The sequence below is a fragment of the Anabas testudineus genome, chromosome 9, assembly GCF_900324465.2.
Source record: "Anabas testudineus chromosome 9, fAnaTes1.2, whole genome shotgun sequence".
Lineage (NCBI taxonomy): Eukaryota > Metazoa > Chordata > Actinopteri > Anabantiformes > Anabantidae > Anabas > Anabas testudineus.
In genome coordinates, this window is record NC_046618.1 from 10,513,243 (window position 1) to 10,539,675 (window position 26,433).

General features: G+C 43.2%; 1 protein-coding gene across 7 annotated transcripts in view; it reads left to right on the plus strand.

Moving 5' to 3' along the window:
- mef2cb (myocyte enhancer factor 2cb) overlaps nucleotides 1–26,433 on the plus strand; it is a 70,963-nt gene that overhangs the window by 37,275 nt on the left and 7,255 nt on the right. For 3 of the 7 annotated variants that reach the window (XM_026342877.1, XM_026342879.1, XM_026342876.1), the window contains 4 exons: nucleotides 4,964–5,167; nucleotides 18,932–19,075; nucleotides 21,892–22,081; nucleotides 22,803–22,850. In XM_026342877.1, coding sequence (XP_026198662.1) covers nucleotides 4,964–5,167; nucleotides 18,932–19,075; nucleotides 21,892–22,081; nucleotides 22,803–22,850 — 586 coding nt within the window. Of the gene's footprint in view, nucleotides 1–4,963; nucleotides 5,168–18,931; nucleotides 19,076–19,254; nucleotides 19,393–21,891; nucleotides 22,082–22,802; nucleotides 22,851–26,433 lie in introns of all 7 variants that reach the window. The other 4 variants (XM_026342882.1, XM_026342880.1, XM_026342878.1 and 1 more) reach the window with 4 other exon arrangements.

Consider the following 26,433-nt stretch of genomic DNA (forward strand, 5'->3'; position numbering starts at 1 on the left):
CGAACGAAGAAATGTTTGGAGTCTGCTGCCTCCTGTTCCTACTGTATAATGAAGGCACACTGAAAAAGGATGTTAAGTGGAGTTTTGAGGAGAGAGAAGAGCATAGCATATATTAGAGGTTGGACAAAGCTTCTTTTGTCGTAATGCCCCTCAGCTTCTACAACAGCTTCAACAGCTCCTTTGGCTGCAAGGCAGAGTTCAGGCCCAGGTCTCGGGCTCCTCTTATTCCTTTTGCGTAAGCCTGTGTCTTCCTGCCTGGCTCCTGACAATGGGATAAGTGTTTGTCTCAAGACAAATTGTGCTGCTTCATAGCTGACTGACATCTACGTATGTGTGTGCTTGCGTGCGTGCGTGTGTGTGTGGGTGTGTGTCTCCACACGGCCATGTTTGGTTTGCTAACCAGCAGTTTTTGGTGCCTGTTTCTCCACTCCTCCTCTTCCTCCACCTCCTCCTCCCCCAGGGAAGCAGGCAGGAGGTGGGGAGCAGAAGCGAAGCCATTGTGAAGGGGAAGCCACCGGCCTCTTCCTGTTATGAGAGGAAATGCATACAAATGTGCTTCCTGTGCGTCCTCCCCCTCTCCTCCACCTCCCCTCTTTCTCTGTCCTCTCTTGTGGCAGAGAATCAGCACTCATCCCTTCTTTCTTCTCATCCCTCTATTTATCCTGGGTGTTTTTCTTCTTTTTTTTTTACTAGAGTAAATGTCACAGGTCAATTGTGCAGAGCAGATCTGATTTATTTCTTTACTTTGTTTATTTTCCAAGGGTAGGACATGTAATTAGAAATAAACATGCATATGTAAAATACAAAGAAATTCAAAAGAGTTTAGTGGGATTTCTTTAAAGAGGGAAAGTCGATGACATGAGGGGAACGTGATGGAAACATGTTTAGGTGTGTGTTTGAATACATTGGTGTGAACATTTGTCTAAATGTCTCTTGGGATGGGATTGTGGAGGAGGATAGGGGTGAATGAAGAAGGCTTGTGTATCACTATGTGTGTATAGTTTATGTTCATAATGCATATAGTCACAGGCAGAAGTGATGAGTGAGTGTTTATTACATGATGTAGCACCACAGCAGAATAACTAGATAATTGTAAGTAAATATGAGGAGGGTGCTTTGATCACATTCAGGGAGTTGACAAAAATGGTGTGCCACGAGTTCTTTTAGTAATTGAGTAGTCTCTTAGAAGGTTAAGGTGTTGTTTGGAGATCAGGCTAGTGTTCAGAGTTCAGAACCAAACACAAATCCTTAATGCTTGCTTTAAATGCGGAGCCAGAATGCACAGTGTCGGTTGCGTTTCGAGGCGCATCTTGCATCTTTTTACTGCAACAATGCGTGTGTGGGTTTAGAATTTTACTGGCTAACCACTTCACAGCGGCACACAGAGACTGTCCTAGAAGCACACAATAATAGTCTGAAAGTATTCCATTATGCCACAATTTAGTCTTCACCTCAACAATTGCCAAATATGGCCTTCCAAAAGATTTCTGTGTTTGCGTGTGTGTGTGTGTGTTTGTGTAAAAATAGGGTTCCGTTTGACTGTGAAAACACATAACACACTTGCAATGATCCCTTTTAACAATATGCACAATTATGCACAGATGCGCACAACTGTGTTGTAATGTCATGCTCTGTGTTATTAGCATAGTGCTGTGTCTAAGGGAAGATTTCAGAGCAGAAGCCTCACTCAGTAATACAAGTGTTATATATTAGGATGTTAATTGGGATAACTTTCTCTTGCCTGACACAGTCAGATACCTGTAAATGTTAGAGAAGGTGTACCGTCACGGCTGTAGCGGACGGAACAGTAGCTCCTTAAATACAGCTTACGACACTTGTTTACAGCTGCAGTGTGGTCTGAGAGAGCTGTTTTGAGCTCGCACAGGAAGGGCCAATGGTGACATCATCAGCTTCACTGTTGATGGGCTAAAAGGGTCACATGATGGCATCATGTGGAACCATGAAGTCATGACAGAGTTGCCTCGATCTGTGAAACTTAATAGTGAACATTAAAATGGGTAGCTAAGATACAGCACAAATGACACCAGGTTTTATCACCAAGACAGGATTTAGATATAAGTGAAGTGTCTTTTAAAATGTGCATGGGTGTATGTCCTTTTTCAAGCACGCATGCACTGTATATACGTCTGTGTATTTATGGATGTACAGTATGTGCATTGAATCAGTGATATATGTGATTTGGAGGTAGCAGGTTGTACGTGTCAGATTGAGATGTGGGGGTGCAGTGTGATATTTATGTAGGTGTTATTGTTTGGTCAGTCAAGGCTTTTCATAATCACACTCATTCTCTTCCTGTGGTGTTGTTAAAGTCAGTCTATGTGTGAATTATAATATGTGGGAAATGCATGCACAGATCCTCATTTAAAGTGTGAGGATCAAGACAACTTGGAATGGATTCTGCTCTTCTTCTTTTTTTTTTTTACACGTCGAAATGAGAAGCAGGGAAAGAGTGGCTTCCGAGTTGCTTGTTACCTTACACTTCTGTATGTCTACGTGTGTATATGTGTGTGTGCTGATGTTTGCGAGCGGTCCACTAAAATGTGATCTGAGCCAGCATGCGCCCCTCCCCTTCGGGACCTGTAGCTCTGGACCTCGGGGACTCACACCCAGCCCACATTGCCTCATGCCACCCTTTGAAACATTAATGGCCACAGCAGGGTGTGTGCCTGACTGAGTGGGTGATAACAGAGCCGGGCTAGCAGCTAGCTGTGTCCTGTGTCTGCCCCTGGTGCCCCTTGCATCAAAACACAAGGGGAAGACAACACTCTACATGTCCTGTTCCTGAATAGCATGTTTTGACCTTTTGTCCTGCAGTGCTGTCTTCTTATCCACCCGCTCATGTACTATTTCTACTGTGTCTCTGCTGTCGTAAGGCTCGCAGACCCCTTTAGGGTGCTTATGTTTCAGCTTTCGATGGCACAGCTCGGAGTGGCTTGGTTATGACAATTAATCTTATTGTCACACGATGCCTTTTGATCTCATGGCGTTAAGAACGAGGCTTGTTTTTTCGCATTTCAGTATGACTCTGTAAATGTCAGCATGGTATTTAGAACCCAGGGGAGCTTTTTCGCCTTGTCGTTGGTGACTCAGATGAGTGTTTGTGCTGAGGTACAGATCCTTACATCGCAAACACTGGTTTGTGAAGACTCTGCACACTGTCCCTGTCTCTGGTTTCAGCCTCTGCTGTCTGACAGATAGCTCTGCATGACGCGGTGACATCACTGGAAAACGTTTGATCCTCAAACACAGAATATCGTGGTTTATGCAAGGTTTTACCCACTCTTAGTGCAGAGGGAGAAAGAAACAGAGGGTGGATGCGAGGTATAGTTTGATATTCAGTTTCCCTCGTGCATCCTGGAAGATATGATTTCAGGAAATCCAAAACTATCTATCAATATCCATTCAACCCTATCTCCTCTTTCAGGCCTTGAAGTTGTAAAGAGAAAATGTGAAGGGCAAGGCATGATAGATTTATGCCACAAATCTATACATGCACGACTCTGATCTACCACACACACATTGATTTAACATTTAACGTTTTTTTTTTTTTTTTTTCTTTAGCCTACAGTTATTCTCATTATTATTATATTCACAGCATGTTAGCTGAATTTTCACTCTGTATTTTTTGGCCCACTTAAGTGTCAGAAGAGAATAGACAAACATGCAGTTAATCAGCAAACTGAGATCATTAGCTACCAGCTGGGCATAGTTCTGGCAGTGTTTCCTTGCTGTAAAAAGCTTTGTCAATACAAACTCCAATGTACATAAAACACACAGTCAGAGAAGAAAATAAAATATATTTTAATAATAATAAAAAAAAAAAAGCAGTGTTGCTTAGAGAGGGAAACTGGCAGTGGCACATTTTCTCTTTTTCCCATACAGCCGAGGAGCTTGCACACATGGTTTGGAAAAGAAACCAGGTGCAGCTCGCTGGAATTAACTCACTTTCAGTGCTCTAGTTTTGATCCAAACAATAGCAGAATAGAGGCTGCTCTATTTTGACAATGTGGGCACTTGTATGCCTGCGTTATTAAAGGTACTGGTCTTTGGCCTCACACACGTACTGTACGCGCACACAAATGCACACACTTGCACATACCCACAAACAGAGAGAGAGAGAGAGAGAGAGAGAGAGAGAACAAGCTTATTAGAGAAGACACTTTTTGTGGTTTAAGGTGAGGGCATTGTCACTATTAGAGCATGCACACACTGCTTCAAGCTCAGTCAGAGAGCCTACTGGTTATTTATATCAATGGCTTGTTATTTACCATATGAGGCAGTTAACTGAGCAACACAGCTGAACAACGTGTGTTAATGCCATTGCGAGAAAATAGTCTAGCTATTTCTTTAGGTGAAATTAGTTACATGCATATATTTTTTCATGCAAAAGTGGGAGCGAGAGAACACATTCAGGTCGTATGAAAGGAACGTAGCCTGACATATGTTCCATGATGAACCTCTGTGCCCTTTGATGTACAAGCAATAACTGATCTTCCTTACCGTTATCTGTCTGAGACAGATAATTTTCAGTTCCTTAAATGCAAGCCCAGCTTCTTTTTTTTTTTGTTTTTTTCTTTTTTCCTGGTATAGTGGATGGACTGTTACAGTCGAGGGTGTTGAATCATTAGCAGGCTTCACTTTTATTTGATGCCGTTTCCCTGAGAACTGTTTACTTTAAAGAGGAAAACTTATTAACTCAGATTCATACTTATTGCCTCATTACTGGGTGAATAGGTCCATGGTATTTTTTTTTAACTCATAACTAAAGGATTTCTACTCTTTACCACACAGATAAAAAGGTGGTTTGGATTATAAGGGTGTAGCTGAAAGATTCAGTTATGTAAACATAAATCTCTTCTTGCGAATGTGAAGTATTTTTACATTGATCTTACTTCAGCTAATCTTCATTCTCTAAATATGTTGCTGTCCTTCTTTTGCCTAGGTGACATTTACAAAGCGAAAGTTCGGCCTGATGAAGAAGGCGTATGAGCTGAGCGTGCTGTGTGACTGTGAGATTGCCCTGATCATCTTCAACAGCACCAACAAGCTGTTCCAGTATGCCAGCACAGACATGGACAAGGTCCTGCTTAAATACACTGAGTACAACGAGCCCCACGAGAGCAGGACCAACTCTGATATTGTTGAGGTAAGTTTCAAGAAAACACAGACCACACATGCAGACTCGCGCAGATATACAGTCGCGCAAACACACACACGCACATGCGCGCGCACAAACACACTGACACCCATGCAAACACACGGAAACACAAGGAGACAGATGGTTACAGCATTTGTGACTCATTCAGCAACCCTTACTTCTCTCTTTTGGTCTTCACACCTAACAGAGTGTAAGAAATAATTGCTCCCATAGTTTGTTGGACTTCCCTAAGGGTTCAATGCTAATATCTATCACTTCTAGAAAGTCATTTTAACACTGTATATCAGTAAAGTCTTAAAAAGTGGTTATTTAAATTGCCTTCTTATGTTTATGTTGACATGAAAGAGGTAGTTTATCATTTTCTGGAACTTCCAGACTGTCCCCTGTGTAATTAGCAGCACCTGCCGTGTCTTGTCATCACTGATGTGCTTCTTAGAGGACCATGTTTGACATGTCACTAGTGTGGCTCAAGACAATGTTAAACAGCGCTGTCAGGCCAGCAGGAGGCAGGTGGATAAAGCAGGAAATGACACTTGGCCCCTCCAGAATCCTTAAGCTCTCAATGTGAACCTGTTATGCAACATTCACACTAAAACTCAGACAAACCTTGTGGGCCATTCGCACACAGATAAACATGCATTTATGTAGTTCATCCCTTATTCGTGCACACACATTTACACTCACACCATGCTTGCTCATTAAACTGCACCTGTCCCACAAAGAAGTGCCAAATATGTAAATTGTTTTTTCAAATGCGTTAAAATGTCTCAAACATTATGTATTATTTATGTGACTTTATTGTTACATGGAATTTAAAGCATTATATGGATTATACTGTGTTAAATATGCAAATGCTGATAAAATGTACTGAATTCTGTCGAAGATGCTATTTCTTGCATGTTTGCCTGTAATTCAGTATTAATTGTTGTTTGTGTTTTATAATTCAGAAAACACATATTCCAGCCATTGCCCCAAATTTAAAACAAATAATTACAGCTATAGTATAACTTAAAACATACATGATTTCTGACTGCTTAAAAGTCATAGAAAACCCCAAATGTACCCAGAGGTACTCCATTGTTTTTATAAGTCATGCCTGGTCAGTTTGTGATGAAACGGACACCTCATGGCACCATGTTAACTTGTTTGAACAACACGATCAGAATGTATTCATGATACTATAGGTCACTGTTACCTCAAAGTACCAAATGAAAAATGAGGACAATAAGATAAAAAAAAAGGCATAATCCTGGCACACGAGCACTGAGCTGGCTGGTCAGTTCAACACAGGATCAAACGGCATGGGACCTGTTTTTATCTTTTTACAAGGGTGTTGCTGGGCTTGTTGCCCACTCATGGGAGGGCAGGCCCAGCAGGAACACTCCTGCTTTTCCAGATGGTACTCTGCACCTGACTACTAACCAATTGAATTTACACATTGATATCTAAAATCAATTGCTTTAGAAAGGAATCTGGTCTTGCATTATCCTCATCCCTGGTATTGCAAACTTAACAGTGATTTACTGTAGTCATTATTTTGTTTCTCTGAACCACCATTTCCATTTGGTGCAGTCAAATACGAAGCCTTTTAATGTAGCTTATACATTAAGTGGTACAGCACTCAACGTATCTTACCTTACTCTAACCTTAATGATGATAACAAAGAGAATGGACTATGCACATTATTATAGGGTATTTAGAATCACACATAAATCAAAATAAATCATAACAGCCTATTCTTGCGACACAACATGTGCTCTTGTTTTCTTTGTATAATTTGTATTTTTACGGCTTTTGCATTTATTAATGTATTTTGCAAGCTTAGATAAATAAAAGAGTTTTGTTAACCACCTTTATATACATGTATGGTAATACTCTGAGCTTGGTTTGAGTCATTAGAAAGTGATATAAAAGTATGAAGAAGGGATAAAATGCATTGTCTGATTTGAATTAACCCATTTAGCATCCACTCATGCCCATAGTGTGTCTATAAGCACTGATATCCTTTATACACTAAGCCCTTCAGCCACTGCATAGGCAGTGTACTGCTCTGCCCCAGTAGAGCCCATGAGGAGAGTTGTCACATGTTTCAGCAAGTGCGTGTGATGAGAGCCGTGCTTTCAGGCTCTGGCTTTAACTGTGTCTGCATTAGAGAGCACAGGATGGCTAACGTATAAACAGTCACGTCAGGGGAAGATGCTAAAGATCCTAGTGGGGGAGAGTGCTATGCAGCGCTACCTACACTGTGATCCCTGAAGGACTCCGAGCGTCTCGCAGCGGGAGAAATCGATCTGAAGAGGCCTTCAGCCTTAGCTGCAGCGTGCTAAAGGGATTGGCTACAGGGCTGACACCAGCACGTTTAACATGGTTGAGAGGGGGGATGTGTGGAGAGGGAGGGGGTGTGAGGGAAACAAGAGGGCCAGATCTCTCCAGCCGAGCCTCGTGTGCTGCTGCTGCCGCTGCCAGGCTACGTCACAGGTGCAGGGAACGTGGGTGGGTTGTTGAATTTTGGGGGGGGAGGCAGGAGCCAAGCGGACTTCCTTCCTGTTGAGATGTAGGGATGATGAGGAGGAGGTCAGGAACAAGACGAAGGGCTGGATACGGCAGTGTGTGCACAAAATTTAAGTTCCCCTACAGCGAAACAAAAAGACCTTAAACACACGCATCTGATATGTGACATTTCTAATTTCAAATTTGTCGAAAGCTCTTGTCTTCCGTCTATAAAAGTATACAGAAATGCATTCATCTCTCTTCTTCTGTTGCTGCTGTGCCTGAAGGTGTAGTGGGAGGAGAGGCAGAGGTAGGGGAGCAGAGCTCAGAGTGTGGGCGGCTGGCATAGAGGCCTGCTACATTAGCAATAAAGCTCTATGTAATTAGCATGTCTTTGGTTGATAATTAGCGTTGTTGAGAGAGTGGCACTGAGAGCGTTGCAAAGCCTCTCTAGCTACAGCATGTTTACAAGAAGCTGGAGGGCTTTTCTCTCGCTCTCGCTCTTTTTCGCTCTTTTCCTTTTTTGATCCACTTTTCCCACAGAACATACAGAATCTCTAAGATGTTTCTGCAACATGTTGAGTCTACGTATGGGTCATCGAGTGTATGTGAGCCACAGAGGCTGAAGATAGAAAGGCGGGAGAAAGGGAGCGAGAAAATGCGAGAGGAGTGGTAGGGAAGGTCTCGATGAGTCACAAACCATCTCAGCTGGGAATGACACTTCCACAAATATCTGTGAAAGCAAAAGACCAAGGAACCAAAGCTGAGCCCTCCACTGAACACAAGCGCTAAAACAAAAGAAGCATCTCTAATCAAAATGGCTACGAGTTATTATTGTCATATTCACGACGCTTGACACCCCAGAACCCATTAATGATCAGAGAAATACAGTGGTAATTTGAAACAAACTGTGGGCATGTTTGTTTTAATGTTTTCAATGCTTCCACTTAATCCCAAGTCACATGTAGCAGAGCTATCCAAACTCGCAGAGACCTTCCCCCCCCAGGAGACGGCCGTAAAGCATGTACTACACAATGTTAGCACCTGTAGACAAGTCAGGTCCACTTTACTAAAGCTAATTGTACAAAGAGACATCTAAGCTCATCTAGACTCTAAAAGCGTGATGAAAGCATCCGCAGAGGCAGATTCGCCGTCACTGGATGTCCAAGCTGAGTCCAAGCTGCGTCGTTCTGGCAGGCCTACAGTGCACTCCGAGTCTGGCTCCAGATAAAACAGTCCAACATGCAGATAGATTTCCTATAGTTACTGTCTGCCAGGCCAGTTTCCTGGACATGTGAACCGCTTTAGGGGAGAAAAGGGAAGCGGTGTTGGGAAATGACAAGAGAATAGATCTCTCCTTTTTCCTCTCTTTTTACTCCTTGCTTAAGAACAATTGCTTTGAGCTCTTATCTTTGACTTATTTTACTAGTATGGGGGGTTGTTAATTGCAGTTGCACATGAAAGAGTCCTTTCTTTCCCCTCCCAGTGACTGCAGATCAAATCCAAACCTAAGCAGCGCTGGCTAGCTCTTGCTGTGATTGAACAGCCCCAAATCCAACAACACACTTGGGCTGTGCCAAATCCCTATTCCACAAAGTGTTTGTTTTCCCCTCTGTCGAAACAAAGAACACAGGTTTGTGAAACAACTGAAAGGGTCAGCGAGTGAGCTGGCTTTACCTGAGTGTTCAGAGGCAAGGAAGCCATTATAATACGTTATAGACAGAGATGCAAAGGTGGGCTCGTGCATGCCCATGCAGTGCCTGCCGCCGCGTGAGTCTATGCATGTGCACATGCACAGTGACAAGTGGCTTGAACCCTGCGGAGTTGACGGCATTGTGATGACCTCAGCCAGCACAGCACACTCTAATACCATTGGCTCAAGAATCACATGTAATGGCACATGGCTCTAGCTACTGAGTTGACCTGCCTGCTTTCCTACCTGCCAAAGGGAAAAGCCATTGGCCAATCCCATTTCCAACAGATTAACCAAATCTGAAAGTTCAGCTCACCTTGTAATTTTAAAACCTGCCCCTCAAACTACCCTCAGCTCATTTCTCCTCCTTCCTTCCCTCCTATCTCTTCCTCTATCCTCACCTACTAAAAGGAACTGCTCAATGAGAGGGGGAAGGGGAGGGACAGAGGGATGGATGACTGCGAGAAGAGAAGGAGGGAGGGAAGGAGAGATGGAGGGAGGAAGGCTGGTAATTATTTCCAAAGGTCATTCTGTTAATGACTACCCGCTTGGCTAATGAGATTCAGCAAAGCTCCCTCACCATGTTTCACCCTGCGTATGTTTCACCCGTGTGCCGAGATGTGTGAAAAGCACAGGTGTGATTTCAGACCAGTGACAGTCCACTGGAGGGATGGTGGGAGGGAAAGTGAGGGGGGGGGGGGGGGGGGTGGCAAATAAGGCTAAGTGAAGAAACATAAAAAGAAAGTAAATCAAGCAGGTATGGCTGAGAGATACATACAGTCCACAGTCTGTTTTTTCCTTTGGAAATGAAAAGATTATTTCCACACATTCCACACAAGGGGTACAGATATAAATTTTAATTCACCGTCATCTACCTTAAGAATTCTTGATTGATTTAAACACCTTATTTGGTTTTTTATAATCTCCTTGCAGGGGCGTGTGATCGCCCTCTTGAAAGTGCCAGTGTGTTCATGTTCTTCCTCTCTCTTGTGAAAATATTTTCCAGCATGTGCACTATTCTGTGTGCTTATTTGGTTTCTAAACAGCACCGAGAACATTAGCCTTAAGGAGTTTTCTGTGTTGATCAGCTCCCTGAATGACTTTTTCTCATGGTTCTCAAAGACTGTGTAATTACTTTGGCTTGAATGACTTCACTAATTCATCCTCTATGACTTTGACAAACAGTATGTTGACTCGCAAGAGAAATGTGGCAATCATATCATATCTCCCATCCTACAGTTGTTTAAAGCGATATTGTAATAAAGTGAGTTGTTTTGAGGTTTTTAATACAGGGTACGTGTGATGTAACATTCGGTGGAGGCAAGGGGTGGGGTTTTCACAGCAATCACAGGGCCTCAGTGTTTACTAGTGAAGAGAGAGAGATCAGTAACATGACTTGTTTTTCCTGGTGAGATGAGGATTAAGTTCTGAAGCTGCTTTGACTGACTAAGTAAATTAACCTTGTGACATTGGCAAGCTAACAGTGTAGCAGTATGTTAAGACAAAGACATGACAAACTGTGCACGTGTTATAGCACAATAAAAAAAACCAAAACAAAATGAGACAATATATGATGCTGACTTAATGTTAAATACATTTTCGTTGAGAATGAGGCAAGGAAAATGATATCATTGTCAAAACTGTTTCCTACACCCCCCCCATCAGTTCACATTTCATATTTACAGTACTAACATTAATGCTAAAGTTAGGTCTGGAATTCTTTTGCAGAGACACAAACAAGCTCAAAGGTTGTTGCAGCTTCACATAGAAATGTGATTGTTCCGATGCATAGTAAGAGAGAGAGAGAGGACAACGCCCAGGGAGAGAGAGAGAAAACACTTCTCCATGTGTTTTTCTGTAAATCTATTTGCTTTTAGTCGCAACACTTCTCTCATACTTCACTGTGATTGGCAACATGTACTGAACTCTCCACATAAAAACGAGTGTTTTACATAGTCAAAATAAAGCAACACCCCCAAAAGAACCACCAAACCCTGTCTCTGTTATTTGATGTACTTTTTTTCTACTAATAAATGGCTCAAAAAGTGGTAGTGGTCTAAAAATAGTCTGTGGTGAGACTAAAAATAGTTGCCTAGTTGGCGGTCCTTGCTGGGAGAGGCTAGAAGAATAGACTTGGAATCTCTCTCTCTCTCTTTCTCTCTCTCTTTCACTCCCCCCTCCTTGTGTTTGAAACAGAGTGGGTGGGGGGTGTTTTTGAAACAGTGGAGTGAGTAAGCAAAGAGTCAGGGTATTCATTCAGCCTCACTTTCTCTCTTTCTGAGGAGCAACCGTGAAAAATGGCCCCTGGTAACCACATGCAGAGGATCATCGCTCTTAGACCTCTCAGTGCCCATATACATTTGATCCCTTGGATAAAAAAACTTGTTTATATCCCCTCATACTCCAAACAGAGGCTGCCTGTGTTTTTTTATTACTATCTGGAAAATTATGTTTTCAGTGTCCATATCAGTAATTGCATTTTAATCAGCAGACAAGTTACAAACCCTTTCAGCCTCACATAACCAACGTACTGTCCTCATCCGCACATCTGCTTTAAGTTTTAGGCTGGCACATTAGAACACAGCTGTCTGCGGCGCCAGCCTCAGACATAAAGAGAGCAACTTCACTGAGTTTCTATTTTATAGACTATATGCTTCTTCCGCTTTTTAAGAGAGAGGCAAAAGAAAAAAAAAACAAAACAAGATGACCGATAATGTATATGATCTACACACTCAGCTTTTTATTCCACATCAGATGCTTGTTGCCCAGAAAAGCAGAACTTCAAACAAAAAACTAAGTAGTATTTGGATCTTTTTCAGAGGTGTTTTTTAAGGTCAATATACCGAAGCGGAAGTTTGAGGTACTCGCACGACAACAAAAGGAGGTTTTAAAAATAGACTGTCTGAAATGTGCCAATATGTGGTGCCAATATGTGGTCCCTGTGGTGTTGAGCGGTGAAAAAGGCAGGCCACTTCTGAGGCCACACTGGCAATAGGCTAGGCTTTTCCACTACACAGCCCAAAACAATTCACTCCAGCCATTAAGATGAAATGATGCCTTGTTCTTTGAAACTATTTGTGGAAAATTCAGAATAATGAAGATCTATTTTTATAGATGGCATTCCCTACCCTGCCTAGAGCTTCCCCCTGGCCTTACCCCCTCCTCTGCCATGATTGCTGCTTTGGGCAGGGTGTGGAAACTCAAGGTCACAGAATAGAGGTCAAATGGATGGTCATTGTTACTCAAGGCCTCCCTAAGGCTCCCTTTTCCTGCTGTGGCACCACGCGATAAGAGACAATGAGACAAAAGACGATAAGTGATGATTGGTGGAGTAACAATGAAGAAATAGAGGGTGGCTGGAATGGAGACTCGAAGTTTTACCAACTGCGACTTTAAGACAACTGAACTTTTGCTGAAGCTGTACTGTGAGGGTGTGATGATTATAGCACATATTTATGATATGTATTGACAGTGTCACAGTGTAGCCCCAGAGTGTCATTTGTAACATGAAAAAGAAAGCATGATAGTATTTTCCCACACAAATGTAACCTTGGCAAATTGATTTTTATGTTGAATCAGAAATATACTGTATATAGACTCAGTTCTCTCATGTGAGTAAAGACGTGTTATGCAACTAAAGTGTAGACGGGATAAAAGATGGGTAAGTTGAGGGTGCAGACATAAGTGCCCTCTTTATCCAGTTTCACTGAGCTGGCATTGTGTCTCATAATGTCTATCTGGGTAATTATACAGTGTAGTGACTACTCTGAATGACCACTTTGTTCCCAGGGCTGAGATGCAAACAGTGTTGGATTCTGACATGTGCTTAGTGTGTGTCTCCTCCATATGGGAAACACTGCACCATCTGGTATTGTGCTGTGTACTGGCTAGCTAAGACTGTCTGTCTGTGAGTGGGCTCTCGTCTGCACTGGGCTCTTCTTAATGGTGATTTTAACACATGCACCATCACAGTGCCACAGTTTGGAGAAATGTGGAGGAACCTTGTTGCTTACGGTACCCTCGCTTTGTGTCTCTCTCACACTTTTTTGCTATTTCTCGCTCTATCTCTCACACTTTGTTAAAATGTATTTGTTCAAAAGCAATCGCTATTTGGCTAGTAATTAGACAGTTAGTCAGCTTATTGCTAGACACACAACACACAACTCAGTGATGATGGAACCATGACACCAGCCTTTGATTTGTGATTATAGTGCAGCAGGACACCGGGACTAAGGGACTTCAGAGCAACCAAATCGCTGAAAAGTAACCGATGCGATAGGCTTTCAAATGTTGCCTCACCAGTGTATAGAGATGCACAGATGAAATCCGAAGAAAAAAAAAACTGGCAGAGACAGACTGTGATTGGAAGGTCCCATTTCTCAGATTGGTAACCTACAAAATCAACCATCTCCCCCCCCCCAAATGCTCACTCACATACATACACACATTCACACACACCATGTAGCCATCATCCACGGGCATGCCCCTCGACATGGTCCTGGCATGTTCAAACCACGCTTCGTGAAACTGTGGCCTTCTTGCCTTTGGTCTGCCATCTGCTTCCAATAAGCTAAGCCAGCCTGATCCTTCTGATGTTCCCTCCACTCTGAGAGGCAGAGAGCAAAGAGAGAGACAGAGAGAGAGAGAGTGAGGGGTAAAAAAAAAACAAACAAAAAAAAAAAAAACGAGAGCAAGTAAGAATGAGCGAAAAGTAAATAGCAATAAGAAGAATGAGGGCACTTCTCAAACATACCATTACCCTTTCTGTTACCCCATCTCTGCCACAACAAGGCCACACTCAGTGAAGTGGTGCTGGGGGACCTTAATCCACAGTAGGTTCACTTCGTGATGACCTCCACTGTCTCGTGATGGACAGGGACGATGTTTATCGCCTTACCCACAATCTGTTCGGTAAAAGCATGGGACTTCCTTGTTGTCTTGCTTTTTTCCAAACATTTCCTCCTTTGACACCTTAGACCTCAGAATGATAATGGTTTAGGTTTGTAAGCAGTGTACAGAGAAAGCATTCAAATAAAAGGTACTGTAAATATTTTAGGTTATCTTTCCTTTGAGACTTTTGAACATTGTGTGAGGTAAAAACAGGCTTTTTAACTACTGCGGCCTCAGGCTTTATTTGACATTTTCTTAAATATTATTTAGAAGCCAGCTTTTAAAATCTATTGTGATTCATTTTTCAGTCATAATGGATTATTAACTCATTCAGTGAATCAGTTGTTGAAAAGTTTGTAGGGGCAGGTCTATTACTTCAGTGCGTATCTCTTTTAATAAAGTCTGCCTGTGACAAACAGAGACTGAGCTCTGCTAGACCATAACTGTTCAACTCAGTACCATTAAAACAGCACCACAGCAAACATTAATAACTATGTGGCTTTTACACTAAAGTTAAAACCATAAACTGCTGCATGATTTGGCAAAATCTTTTTGTGTCCTGGTACTATACTATCTTCTTTCATAAGTCTTGATTTAGCTTACAGTAGTGTGTGTATTCTGAAGACCAGCATTGGCAAAGATATAAAAGACCTATTATAAACTGACTGTTTTTGTAGAGCATTTTTTGCACTTATGCTGTCAGCTGTTGTGTTGAAGGCATTGAGAAACATTCACTGGCCTGGCTGTCGCCAGTAGCCATAAACACAATATTGAATGTGTCATAGCCTTCAGCCACTGCCAAGATAACTGTAGAGGGGAATGGTCAGCAATAAAGCTCTTTCCAAACACAACCCATCAACTAGCCAGAGTCTATCAAAAATAAAGATGTACCCATCAAGCCAACAATGTTTTGACTCAGCCGCTGCTGAAGCGCAGCAAGATTGCAGAAAATGAGGGGAAGAGGGGTAGGGAGTCAGAGACAGACTGAGCAGCAGACTGAGGCAGAAAGATGAGGGGCAGAAAGACAGATAGAAGCACAGAGAGGGTGAGCAGGGTGGCAGAATGCCGAGCAGACGGATCCTGGTATGGCAGGAGCTCTGGGCAGGCATCAGCTGTCCCTAGCAGACTCCCCGGGGCCACCCAAAATTCACACCCTAATACCCTCCATGGTTTTTCTCAACAGCCACATGAAGTTATCACCCTCCCCCATAACTAAGAAATGGGTATAAGGATGGAGGTTACTCAGGCCCACATTACCTCACTTAGCCTTTCTCCGTATTAACCTTCAGCCCATCTTATCCCGGCCCAGTCTAGGCCAACATAGCTGATGGTGCAGAGCTGAAGGGGACCGGTGAGACGGGTGTCTAAGTATGTAGGACGCTGTGTCTGTGCTGTGCCTGCTTCACACAGGCCCTGTGACAAGTCGAGTCATTAGGGAGCATCATGAAGAAGGAGTTTAATTAGGAGCAAGCCTCCAAAGGGGCCACAGAGAAAGACACTGAGCCATGCAAGCATACACAGCATTTTTGCAGTCTTTCCTCTCTGTCATACTTTTACTGCTTCACGTTAACTGTACTCATTCTGTATAGCGTGCTTGGTTGATATCCACGTTGTACTAATGTGTTGCTTTGTAGCTTTGTTTTCTCTTATCAACTGGTTTTAAAAAATCATAAACACTATATTATGGAACAAAAAATCCTACTTACTGGGAAAATCGAAGAATTTTAACATAAGAAAGATGATTTGGGTGAATATTCTGTGCATAAAATTCTTGGCACAAGCGAACTGCGCCAAAATGTTTTTGTTTAATCCTCATCCTATTAGCATATTCCCCAAAGACTCTATTTCCATGCCAGCTCTTCATACCCATAGTCTTATTTCTTTCAATACTGGGGTAAAAGCTCTTTTTTTCCCAATGATTTGTAAAATTATTCTTTCATTCATTGTGAAATTTACATTTTTGATGTGTCTTATAAAGGGGTGAGGTCACTGAATAAAGACAAAGATCTGTCTGGAGCAGTAGTCTATGACTCTAACGCATTCAAGAAATACAGAGGGCACGGATAAAGCAATAGGATATTAGAGAAGGGAAAAATATACAAGATGGTAGGGCGGTGAGGTGGAGAGCTCAAGGGAGACAGGTCCTTCTATGGCTACATGAGCAGTCCAACACATCTGATTGGTTGCAGAGTTGTGTACCAGCCTTTGGCAACAGGTGTGATGGCTTTAAACAGGTGGGCATAGCTGGGATGAGTGGCATAGTGATCTTGTACCGCACCCTCAATGTCCTGAGCCATGATGGAAAACTAAGTCTGGACCACATGCTTCAAAGTCATATAACACTCTGGCTCCCTACAACCCATCAACACTCAGTGCCCCCATTAGCCAGCCCCCTTTCAGATTCAGACCACCAGCTCAGTTGCCCCATATGGGTATCACCTTTTCCCCAGCCCTCGTTCTCATCTCCCAGCAATACCCCACAGCTAGTCTTCCTGGAATGGAAGTGAATCTCTCATGCATGCTGTGCTGTTGGCGGTAGGTGGTGGAAATCTATGCAAGGAAGAAAAGTTGTTCTGTTTTGTTTTGTTTTTTTTATTCTTGCATGCATCCTCATGTGAACAAAAAAGGCCAGCGGTTCAGCTTTTGTCAGTTCGATATGATGCATCGCTAAGGCCAGAATGAAACTACACAAAAGAAATACCAAAAGTTTTACATCTCACGCCTTTGCCAAAAAAGACAGCATGCTAAACCTCTGCAACCCCTTTGTTCTTTTGACTCAACTACCTTAGATAGAGCAAGAGTGCCTGATTCATTGTAGGTCTGTTAGAAGTCAGATCTCCTGCATCGGCTTGGATGATTTGTTTGGTGTGATTTCCTGAAGACTGTCAAAAGATGTGAGAGACGCTTTCAAATCTAGAATTCCAGATTTCCACTCTAGGGGCCAAGTGAGGATTCGGAGAGAGAAAAGGAGAGCCAGCAAATGTTGACACGCTTACAGTAGCTGCCTCGCCACGAGACGCCTCAGGAATCAAACAGTTATCACACACACAAAAGAAGCCCTCTAAGTTCACTAAAACCACACTCAAAACAGGCCTTTGTTGTGCTGACATGAGAGATGACTGGATTGTTATTTGTTTTCTAAGCAGGCAGATCGCTCCCTGTCACTTCTGCTGGTGGTTGTGATGGAGTAGCTAGCACTCGTATCTCTATTCACTCATGAGTGAGTACTGACAGAGACAAACAAATGAGAGGAAGAAGTTCACTGAGATTAACTTATCTTAGGATCTATCTTCCTCCTTTCTCCTGCTCAGTCTCTCATTCTTTTTTCTTGACGCTAACACCCACTCTCACACACCCACACATGCACACACAAACACAGACTCATTCCCCTCTTTCCCCTCCCACACACAGACGCACGCGCACACACACACACACACACACACACTACATCATATACAGCGACGCACACACACACACACACACACTTGATCAGCATCAAATACAGGGTGTGCTAAAGTAAATTTAATTACGTCTGTCTGATATGGAGCTTCAGATGAAAGTAGGAGAGCGCAGTGTGAAGCGACGACTGCACAGACAGGAGCAGGCCCGTGATATTCCTCCTGTAGACTAATCTCCCTTTATTAAAGCCAGGAGGAGAGGGGAGGGGGTGTGGGGGAGAGAGAGTGAAAAGGGGGGTTGGAGAGGAGGGGATGCCTTTGAAGAGATCTCTAACTGTCAGCTACTGTACTTTTCTTCTCTCCCACTCCGTCTTTGTCTCTCACTTTACAAGGCAGTTGAACATAGCACCTATTGGTACATGCCTACTTGCTCGAGCAAACATACCCTCATGCTATCACACACACTAATGTGCTCTGAAACGTATCCCTGTTGTTATGGTTGTCAACAATATCTAAAAAAGGACAGAGGCAGCCTCTCTCTTTCTCTCTCCCTCTTACGCCTCTCTTTGTCTGTGTGTCTCTCCCACTCGGAGGGAGTGGTGAGCGAGTGGAGAGCCGTGCTTTTCTGCCTGTCGGCTGTTTTCTGGACACTCCAATGGGGGCAGGTGGCCATCAGGTGGCCAAAATAGAAACTACGACATTTACAGTCATGAACTCAAACCTGTCTACTGTGTTTTTCGATTCTGTTCCCCGACCCGCTGATGGTTATGGTTATAAATTGTTTTTTATGACTTTTTCCTTTCCTGTAATTATGAGGTTTGAAGGTCCTATGATTTGTCATGTGGTCAGGCGCTTGATCATTTGTAATGTCTTGTTATTGGATGTGATTAATTTTTTTTGGTGCCATCTTGAATGTTTAGCTGAATGTTTACTTGTTCACAAAGCAACCAGTGTATCCTCATGTCACCCCGTGTTGACGAAGGTTAGAATGGAGCCTTCATCAGAAAGGCTAAAGATCCTTCGAAGAGACGGGCACAATTTTCTCGTAGAGAAAAAAAATAACTGTGGAACGTATTCACTTAAAATAAGTGGGGTACTTCTCTTAAAGAAATCTCTAAAAGCTTTTCCAAATGCTCTCTAATTAGACTCTTTTGTCAGATTTGATTCTAAAAGGTACTTCCTCGCAGGTCATCACCATTTGTCCTTCCCCAGTGGTTCACCTGGGTCACTGTTCCTTACCCCAAACCCTTCAACTATGTTGTGTAACTGCTCTGTTTGCAGACATTGAGAAAGAAGGGCCTAAACGGCTGTGACAGCCCAGACCCCGACGCAGACGACTCGGTCGGTCACAGCCCCGAGTCAGAGGACAAGTACAGGAAAATAAACGAGGACATTGATCTGATGATCAGCAGACAGAGACTGTGTGTAAGTACCTCTCATTGAAACTCAAGCCTTCCTCTCACCTTTCTTTCCTCTCTTTCCCTTCCCCCCGCCCCCATGCTTTCTGTCGCTCGTCTCCTCGTTTACATCATCTGTTCCCACCGCCCATCTTCCCTTCACCCGCGTGTCCCTCCGTCCATCTCTGTGGTTGTGGGACCTGGCAGGCATTAAACAAGAAGGAGAACAAAGGCAGCGAGAGCCCGGAGCTCGAGACTGCTCTTATTCTCACCCCACGCACTGAGGAGAAATATAAACAGATTAACGAGGAGTTTGATCACATGATTAAAACTCATAAGATACCTGTAAGTACCGGGTTGACACTATGTGGCATAATCAGCAGACTAACAAAATGCTGACTGACCGGAAACTGCTCAACTAAAACAGCTAACCACAAATGTTTGCCACTAGAATAAATACATAAGTTGAGAGTGAGAGTAAGACTAGAGAGACATTGTTTTGTATACTTACAGAGAAAGTAATTATAGTCCTGTGATTTTGCTTAATTACAGTTGAGGTAGGGTCCTTTAATTTGACTGTAACCATAACTTGGAGGGATTTTTGCTGTAATAATTGCAGATTTCCTCTCATGACAAATTTTAACCTTAGTGGACTGCCACCTTGAACCTGCTACCCATAATGCCTTGCCTGGCTCTCAAGGGAGGTGTGGTCTGCATGTGCTTTTCCTTTTCCTGCACAAAAACACAGCGCTCAGTCAGGCGCAACAACAAGGACAGACACTGTGGCAATGAAACAGCAGCAGACATTCACAAACTCTTAAGCACATCTCTATATGTCACAAAACTCAATTATCTCTCATCCTTTCTGGAAAAAAATCAAAGGCAAAGTTCTTCTGCAAGGTAATATCATACTTTAAAGAGGCATATTATGTTTAGACATGTCACCTGCTGGATTTATATTATATAGTTAGTTAATTTTACAGAAGAATATAATGTATAGACAGCTACCCGAAACTACACTGAACTAAAATCTGCTTTCCATGTAAACTGAGCCTCCCCTTCGTTCAGAAAGCGACATATTGGAACGGTTAGTGTTCTACACATGCACACAACATAAAACAAAATTATTCCACTGTAGTTAATTCAGAAAACAGTGGTGTCTCAGCCGCGTGGAGCAAGGGGACATGTGGTTAGACGCATGGCAGGGTGGGGTGGGTTTGGGATTGGAGCTGGGTGGGGTTTGGGGTGGACCAGAAGGGGTAGTGGTGGTAGTGGGGGGGCACTCTGTGCACAACAAGTGGCAGTTCAGCGTGTGGTCAGGGTGGCTGCCAAGCACTGGGCCTCTGGATTGCTGGGGACTGTTGGGGGGACTGTGGGCAAAAGCAGAGGAGGAAGATGAGTGAAAACAGGAAGGATGGCACCAGTTAAAGGACAACTTACTGACGGGCCCCTTCCATCCAGCAGTGGGGTCTGTGTGCGCACTAATGTGCACACAGAGACTGCCTCCCAGATCTAAAAAAAAAAAAAAAAAAAAAAAACATCGCAGAAGGTCATGAAGTTTAAGAAGCCCGACAAGGAATCGAGGAATCTGAGCTGGAAAAAAGTAGCAAGTCTTAAAAAGATCAAACAGGACAAATAGATCATGTAGGTGATAGATGAAGCCTATAGAAGTTTTAGCCTTTCTCAGTATACACCTCCAGCCTTTGACTTTGAATTATTATTTTGCCTGAAAACACAAAACATTAGCAAAAAGGGAGAGCCTTAAAGCAGACAACAAAAGTGCTAATGCACGTTAGCTACACTGATAATTCCACGGATACACTGAAACACATGGTAATAATTTAGGGCCCTGTTTCCTAAAGCTCACATGCAAGATCAACCACTTCCAGGGCACTCCCAAGGTTAAGCCTTTCTGCCAAGGGACACAATAAACATGACAAACTAGATGCCGGGGGCCAGCAGACTACCTCTACTTATGTTCCTGATGAGACTGCCGACTGATCCGAGTCTACCGCTTAAAAACACTGCACATTAGCGCCATATGACAGAAAAATAAATGATTCCTAATTGCATTCATTTATCCAGTCTTGAAGCTACTTTTGCAAGAACTGCAGCAGACTTTTTTTTACTGAGGTGAAGACAGACTGAGTTATCTCCAGCTTTTTTAGAACCGTGGGATGCCATTGGCTTTGTTCCCAGTAAACCATAGCCTTCTTATATCTTTAATGTAATAAACCAGGAATGCATTTTAGGAAATATAAATGTAGTGACCACATTACAGTATTTCCTCCAGGCGACATTTTGCCTTCACAATGATAAATCGCATGAGCGATACTGGTCACTTCCAAAGTAAGCTACCTAGGGTGGATCGAGTTTTGAAAGACAAGGTGTTGCCAACACATATAATGTATTGGTAGCAATTTGAGGAACTCTGAGAGGCGTTTTCTAGGTACTTACCCCTTGGATTTTGTGCAACGCTCCCTTCCCATATTCATACAATCTTTTATTTTTAGCCCTTGTTTTAAGAAGTTGTGCTCTCTTCCATTCATCTATGCATGACTGTCTATTGTTTGTTGTCCATTTGTCTTTTTGAACTTGGCTGCTGCTGTCTTTTTTCTTTTTTTTTTTTGACAGCTTCTGGAGTAAGAGTAACCCTGTAGATAGTGAAATGATCTGAAATTCCTTTGTGTTCCTGGAGTATCTCTGAATTGTCATGTCTTTCTCCCTCTTTGTGTCCTTTCCCTGTACTCGATTGCCCTATTTTATTTTGTTCACTCGCTGAAATTGTTGGTATCTGTAGTGTAATCAAACTCTCGGATCTCTCTTTTTCTCTATCTTTCTCAGCAGGCTGTGCCCCCATCCAACTACGACATGCCTGTGTCCATCCCCGTTAGCAACCAGAACAATCTAATTTACAGCCATCCCGGTGGTTCTCTAGGCAACCACAACCTGTTGCCACTGGCGCACCACGGCCTTCAGAGAAACAGCATGTCTCCCGGAGTGACACACAGACCTCCCAGTGCAGGTAACACAGGTAGGGCCTCACCTGCACTCATGCATGCATCTTCACACTTGTAGACCATCTGTTGCCTCGTTTGTATGTACATCTATCTGTCCTGCTAAAAGATGCACACATTAAATGTGCAGTTTATTTTATGACAACTACCTATTATCATATTTAATTCATCTCACAGTCCCGTTGTCTGTGTGTGAGGCTCTACATATGCAGTGTGGCCATACTGGATGTATAGGCACTGCATTGCTAGTGACATAAGCAAATCAGGCCTGTTGGTTTGTTATTGTTGTCCAAAGTTTTTCTGGCCCTCTGGTCTGAAGGCTGCTGCCCACAATCTTACCCTGTCATTACAACTGGATGCTGAATGGGCCAGCACAAACTAAATATGAGTTTTGGCGCTCTAAGCATCCACACCAAACCGCACACGTTCTGGACCCTCCCATTCTTTCACATCATATGGCTTAAAAATAATAATGTGTCATTTATCTTGGACAGCAGCATAATGTATCCACTCACAGTGTCTAGTTGTTCAGAGTTTAAATGGGAATTAGTGCTACTTCCAGTATCAGTACATATATGATGTACTGACACACACACACATACAGTGGATTGTGATTAAATTGAGCTAGTGTCTCAAAGTTCAGCAAGGTAAGAGACAGACGGCATAGTGGATGTTAGGAATGTGTCTATCCTCTAATGGTTTTCTCTCTTTTGCTCTCCTCTCACTTCCATCTTTCAGGTGGCCTCATGGGTGCTGACCTAACCACTGGCGCAGGCACCAGTGCTGGTAAGAATGACCTCCTCCTTTCACACATAGTTGTCTGCTACCATACACACACATGGCACCCACTCACCCACTCGAGGCCATAAAATGCATGACTAATAGTAACCCAAACCCAAATGGAGATTTTGTCCATGATGTGTTGATGTTAGTGGTCGTGGAGTTCATCTGGGAATGCTTGCCCAGTGCTGGGACTGTGACACATCCTGCCTGTGTTTATCTATAAAACGGTAGAACAAGTGGGGGGGAAACAGAAATAAAATGGAACTGTATAGTGAAGCAGCAGACTGGCGGATGGACATTAAGAGTAGATGATGTACATTTGAAGGTACAATAGGGTTTTCTCGTCTTCTCTGTGTTATCAGCTATTTCTTTATTCCTGCCACATGTTGGTTTTGGATGTTAACTCAAATTGACAACACTCATAGCTGTCATTTAGAGCAACTTGTTTTGCCAGGCAAACCTGCTACACATTAACTGCTATCATATGTCTGCAACCAAAATGATCCAATGTTTGGAGTGGCTTACCATGACATAATGATCCTGGGGAGAGTGGAGTAAACCCATGTAGGGGGAACATGTGTAAGAAATCTTATGTGTTAGCTTCTGTGTGTCAGTGGATTTGTCCCTGAGGACATTGCAGGCCCGAGTTCATGGCAAAGAGACTCCCCTATTTAAAGGGTTAAATTTTACAGCCTGGTGTACAGTGCAGAGTGTAAAAATGGAGAATGGGGTGATGGGGTGGGGTCAGTGGGGCACAGCTGGGCAGCCTTGTCTGGCCCCTAGGGCTCCATCACAAGAGGTCAATGCTTGGTTTCTCTGTCTGGTCACTCATCAAACGCACACACACACATACACACACATACACACACACACAACAGGACCATTTGTTGTGGCGTGTGTTCTGTCGACAGCACGTTTCAAATGTAGCCTTTGTGTCACCGTAGTCGAAAGGAACAGAGACGCTCTGTGAGAGCTGCGCGTCGCTCAGCAGCGGCGAAAAACATGATGTGGAGAGAGAGTCATGTGGGAGCTAAAAGATTCCATTCAAAGCTCTCTTAAATCTCATCTAGGGGGAGAGAGAAAGAGCATGTGGGGGGGAAACCCCAGTGATGAATATCCACTGATGGTGGAAGCATGTGTGCAAAGGAGAAACAGTGGGGGAACACAGATGGAAGTATTCTGTGAATTTGGTCAGCCATTTTAATGATGTTCCTCTAAGTGACTCAGTGTGAGGTGGCCCAGCCACTGTGGCACCACAAAGACTGTTTTAATGTTCCTCTTCTCCTCACCGTTAAGTTTTGATAAGCGGATTGTACAAGTGCTGTCTGGCCTGTGAGTGTTTTAAGTGGTGTGGCCTAAGTGACATAGGAGCAGCTTTGTGTGTGCCTGCATGTGTGTGTCCCTGTGTTTCATACATGCACATAAAGGCAACTCCTTTGTGTGTGCCAGATTTCATGGTTCAACTGTTGGTGAAAAGAGTTGGACACAACTCACATGACATTAACATTACTTGGAGTCTTCCTGTAGTTTGGAAGATTTTCTGTAGTTGTCTCTTAATCCCATAAGTCTCGGTCATGTATGCTGTTTCCACAGACCTAATAATAAAGTAGCAAAAAGCACAAAATCATTTGCAATTTTTTAAACTGTTGGTTGCCTAGGAACACTGTTTTCATGACTTAAAGTACTTGAACTCATGTACTCGACTTACCATGTAGAAATTGCTCTTGAGAGTTTCTTGTCATTGCAGCATTATCGTCAACATGCACTATGTCTCTATCATATCTGGAGATAATCCCTGGGATTTGGCATGTAAATGCAATTGAAGCACAGCCTTTTTGTTTATCCTGTGCAAATATGCTGCACGAAACCCAGGAGTGTGTGCAAATTCTAAATCACACAAAGTCCCCAAGTAATTCTAGTCCATTGCAAATATGCATGTTACTCTAAAGCTGAGTCATCATGTGTCTTCTTTGGAGATATTGTGGGAAGTGTCTATGTGCATGTATATGTTTGATCAGTTATATACAGTATGTGTTCAATCTGTCAACTCCTTTGCTGGCTAGAAGAGAGCGTGAGTTGAGGAGAGCGGCAGAAGGAGAGTGAAAGAGAGCTGATGAGGAGAGCTCTGGACCAGGGCCCCAGCTTGTAAAAACCTCCCACCTGCATTTGTGCAATTAGGTGCCTGTCATCTATGCTCCGATCAGCACTCTACTTACCAAAGTGCTGCAAGGAATTAACAAGAAACTCCCGTCACCTCTCACCTTGATCACACACCAATTAGTCCCTCAAAGAAGTTAAGACATCCCTGGTCCAACTCACATACCGGCTCAAACATCGACATACAGTAACTGACCTCAAGTCAGGTTCATAACATGTCTAACAGAGTGGGGTTTAAGCTTATGAGCACTTCACACCAACTGTACAAGTTGTAAGTGTAAGTGTGACAACTTAGTTCAGTTGGAGAATTCAGGGTTGAATGCACATTTGGCCAAACCGCAACGGAAGAGTGTGCGTATGGAGAATAGAATGGAGCGCGCCTGTTAGACCACAACAGGACATCAGAAATTTGTTCAGTAACAGTAAAATGTACATGAGTTTAACCACACCTCTCCTTGTGTGTGTGTGTGTGTGTGTGAGTGTGTGTGTGTGTGAGGGAAAGAGAGACACTGACTCTGGGGAGCTCTTGTCAAACACATGCATCTCTGACGTGCACTAGGTCGTAACCATGGCACCTATAAAGTCAGATTGCAATTCTGCAAAGCTGTCCCCTCATACATCAGAGAAAAAAAAACAACAACAACAACAAAAAAAACTAAAAAATGATCTTAATCTTCGATCAGATGCAGTTCTCTAAGTGTGATAAAACGGACTCCTGGGCTGGGTTTAATTTTGGCACTTCCTCTAAACAGTTAACGCCAGCCCGAGCCCCAGCTCGACCGTGCAAAGTAACGTTAGAGGAGGAGAGTGGAAGTGAACGCTGGATATCGTGTCTACATCTAATATAGCAGTCAAGTCAATGTGTCGCCATTGAATGCAACTGCCCTAAAATCACGGTAATCAGGCTGCAGAATGGAAAGATTCGAGTCACAGTTCTTGCTTCATTAGCTTAATTAGCTAGTGATTTTGCTTTTGAAGTGTTTAAGGACTGGCCTATGCCACTCATGATCATAGTCATCTAGCAGATAATTGACTGGACTGGAGCCATCTCTACAGGGTGGCAATACACAGATGTCTGATTAACTGTAACCAAGATGAAGTCCGTGTCATCTTGACCAAAGTGTGTATTAATATCTCTTTATAGCTCCGTCTCTTTTTATTCATCTGTACAGAAACACTGATGTACTTCCTGCTGAGTTATTTACTGAAGAGTGTGTATGTGTGTATGTTTTAGACGTGTGTAAGGTCTCATTCATCTATCTCCACATGCACCCACTCAATCTCACAAAGGGCGAGCCATGAGAATGAGAAAGCGGGAAAACTGAAGAGGCAGCTGCCTCTTTGCTAATGCGAGATTGACACTGGAACGAAGAGGGTCCAATACAAAACGCGCACGTGCGTCCATATGCGCGGCTCGCGCAGGAGCTGT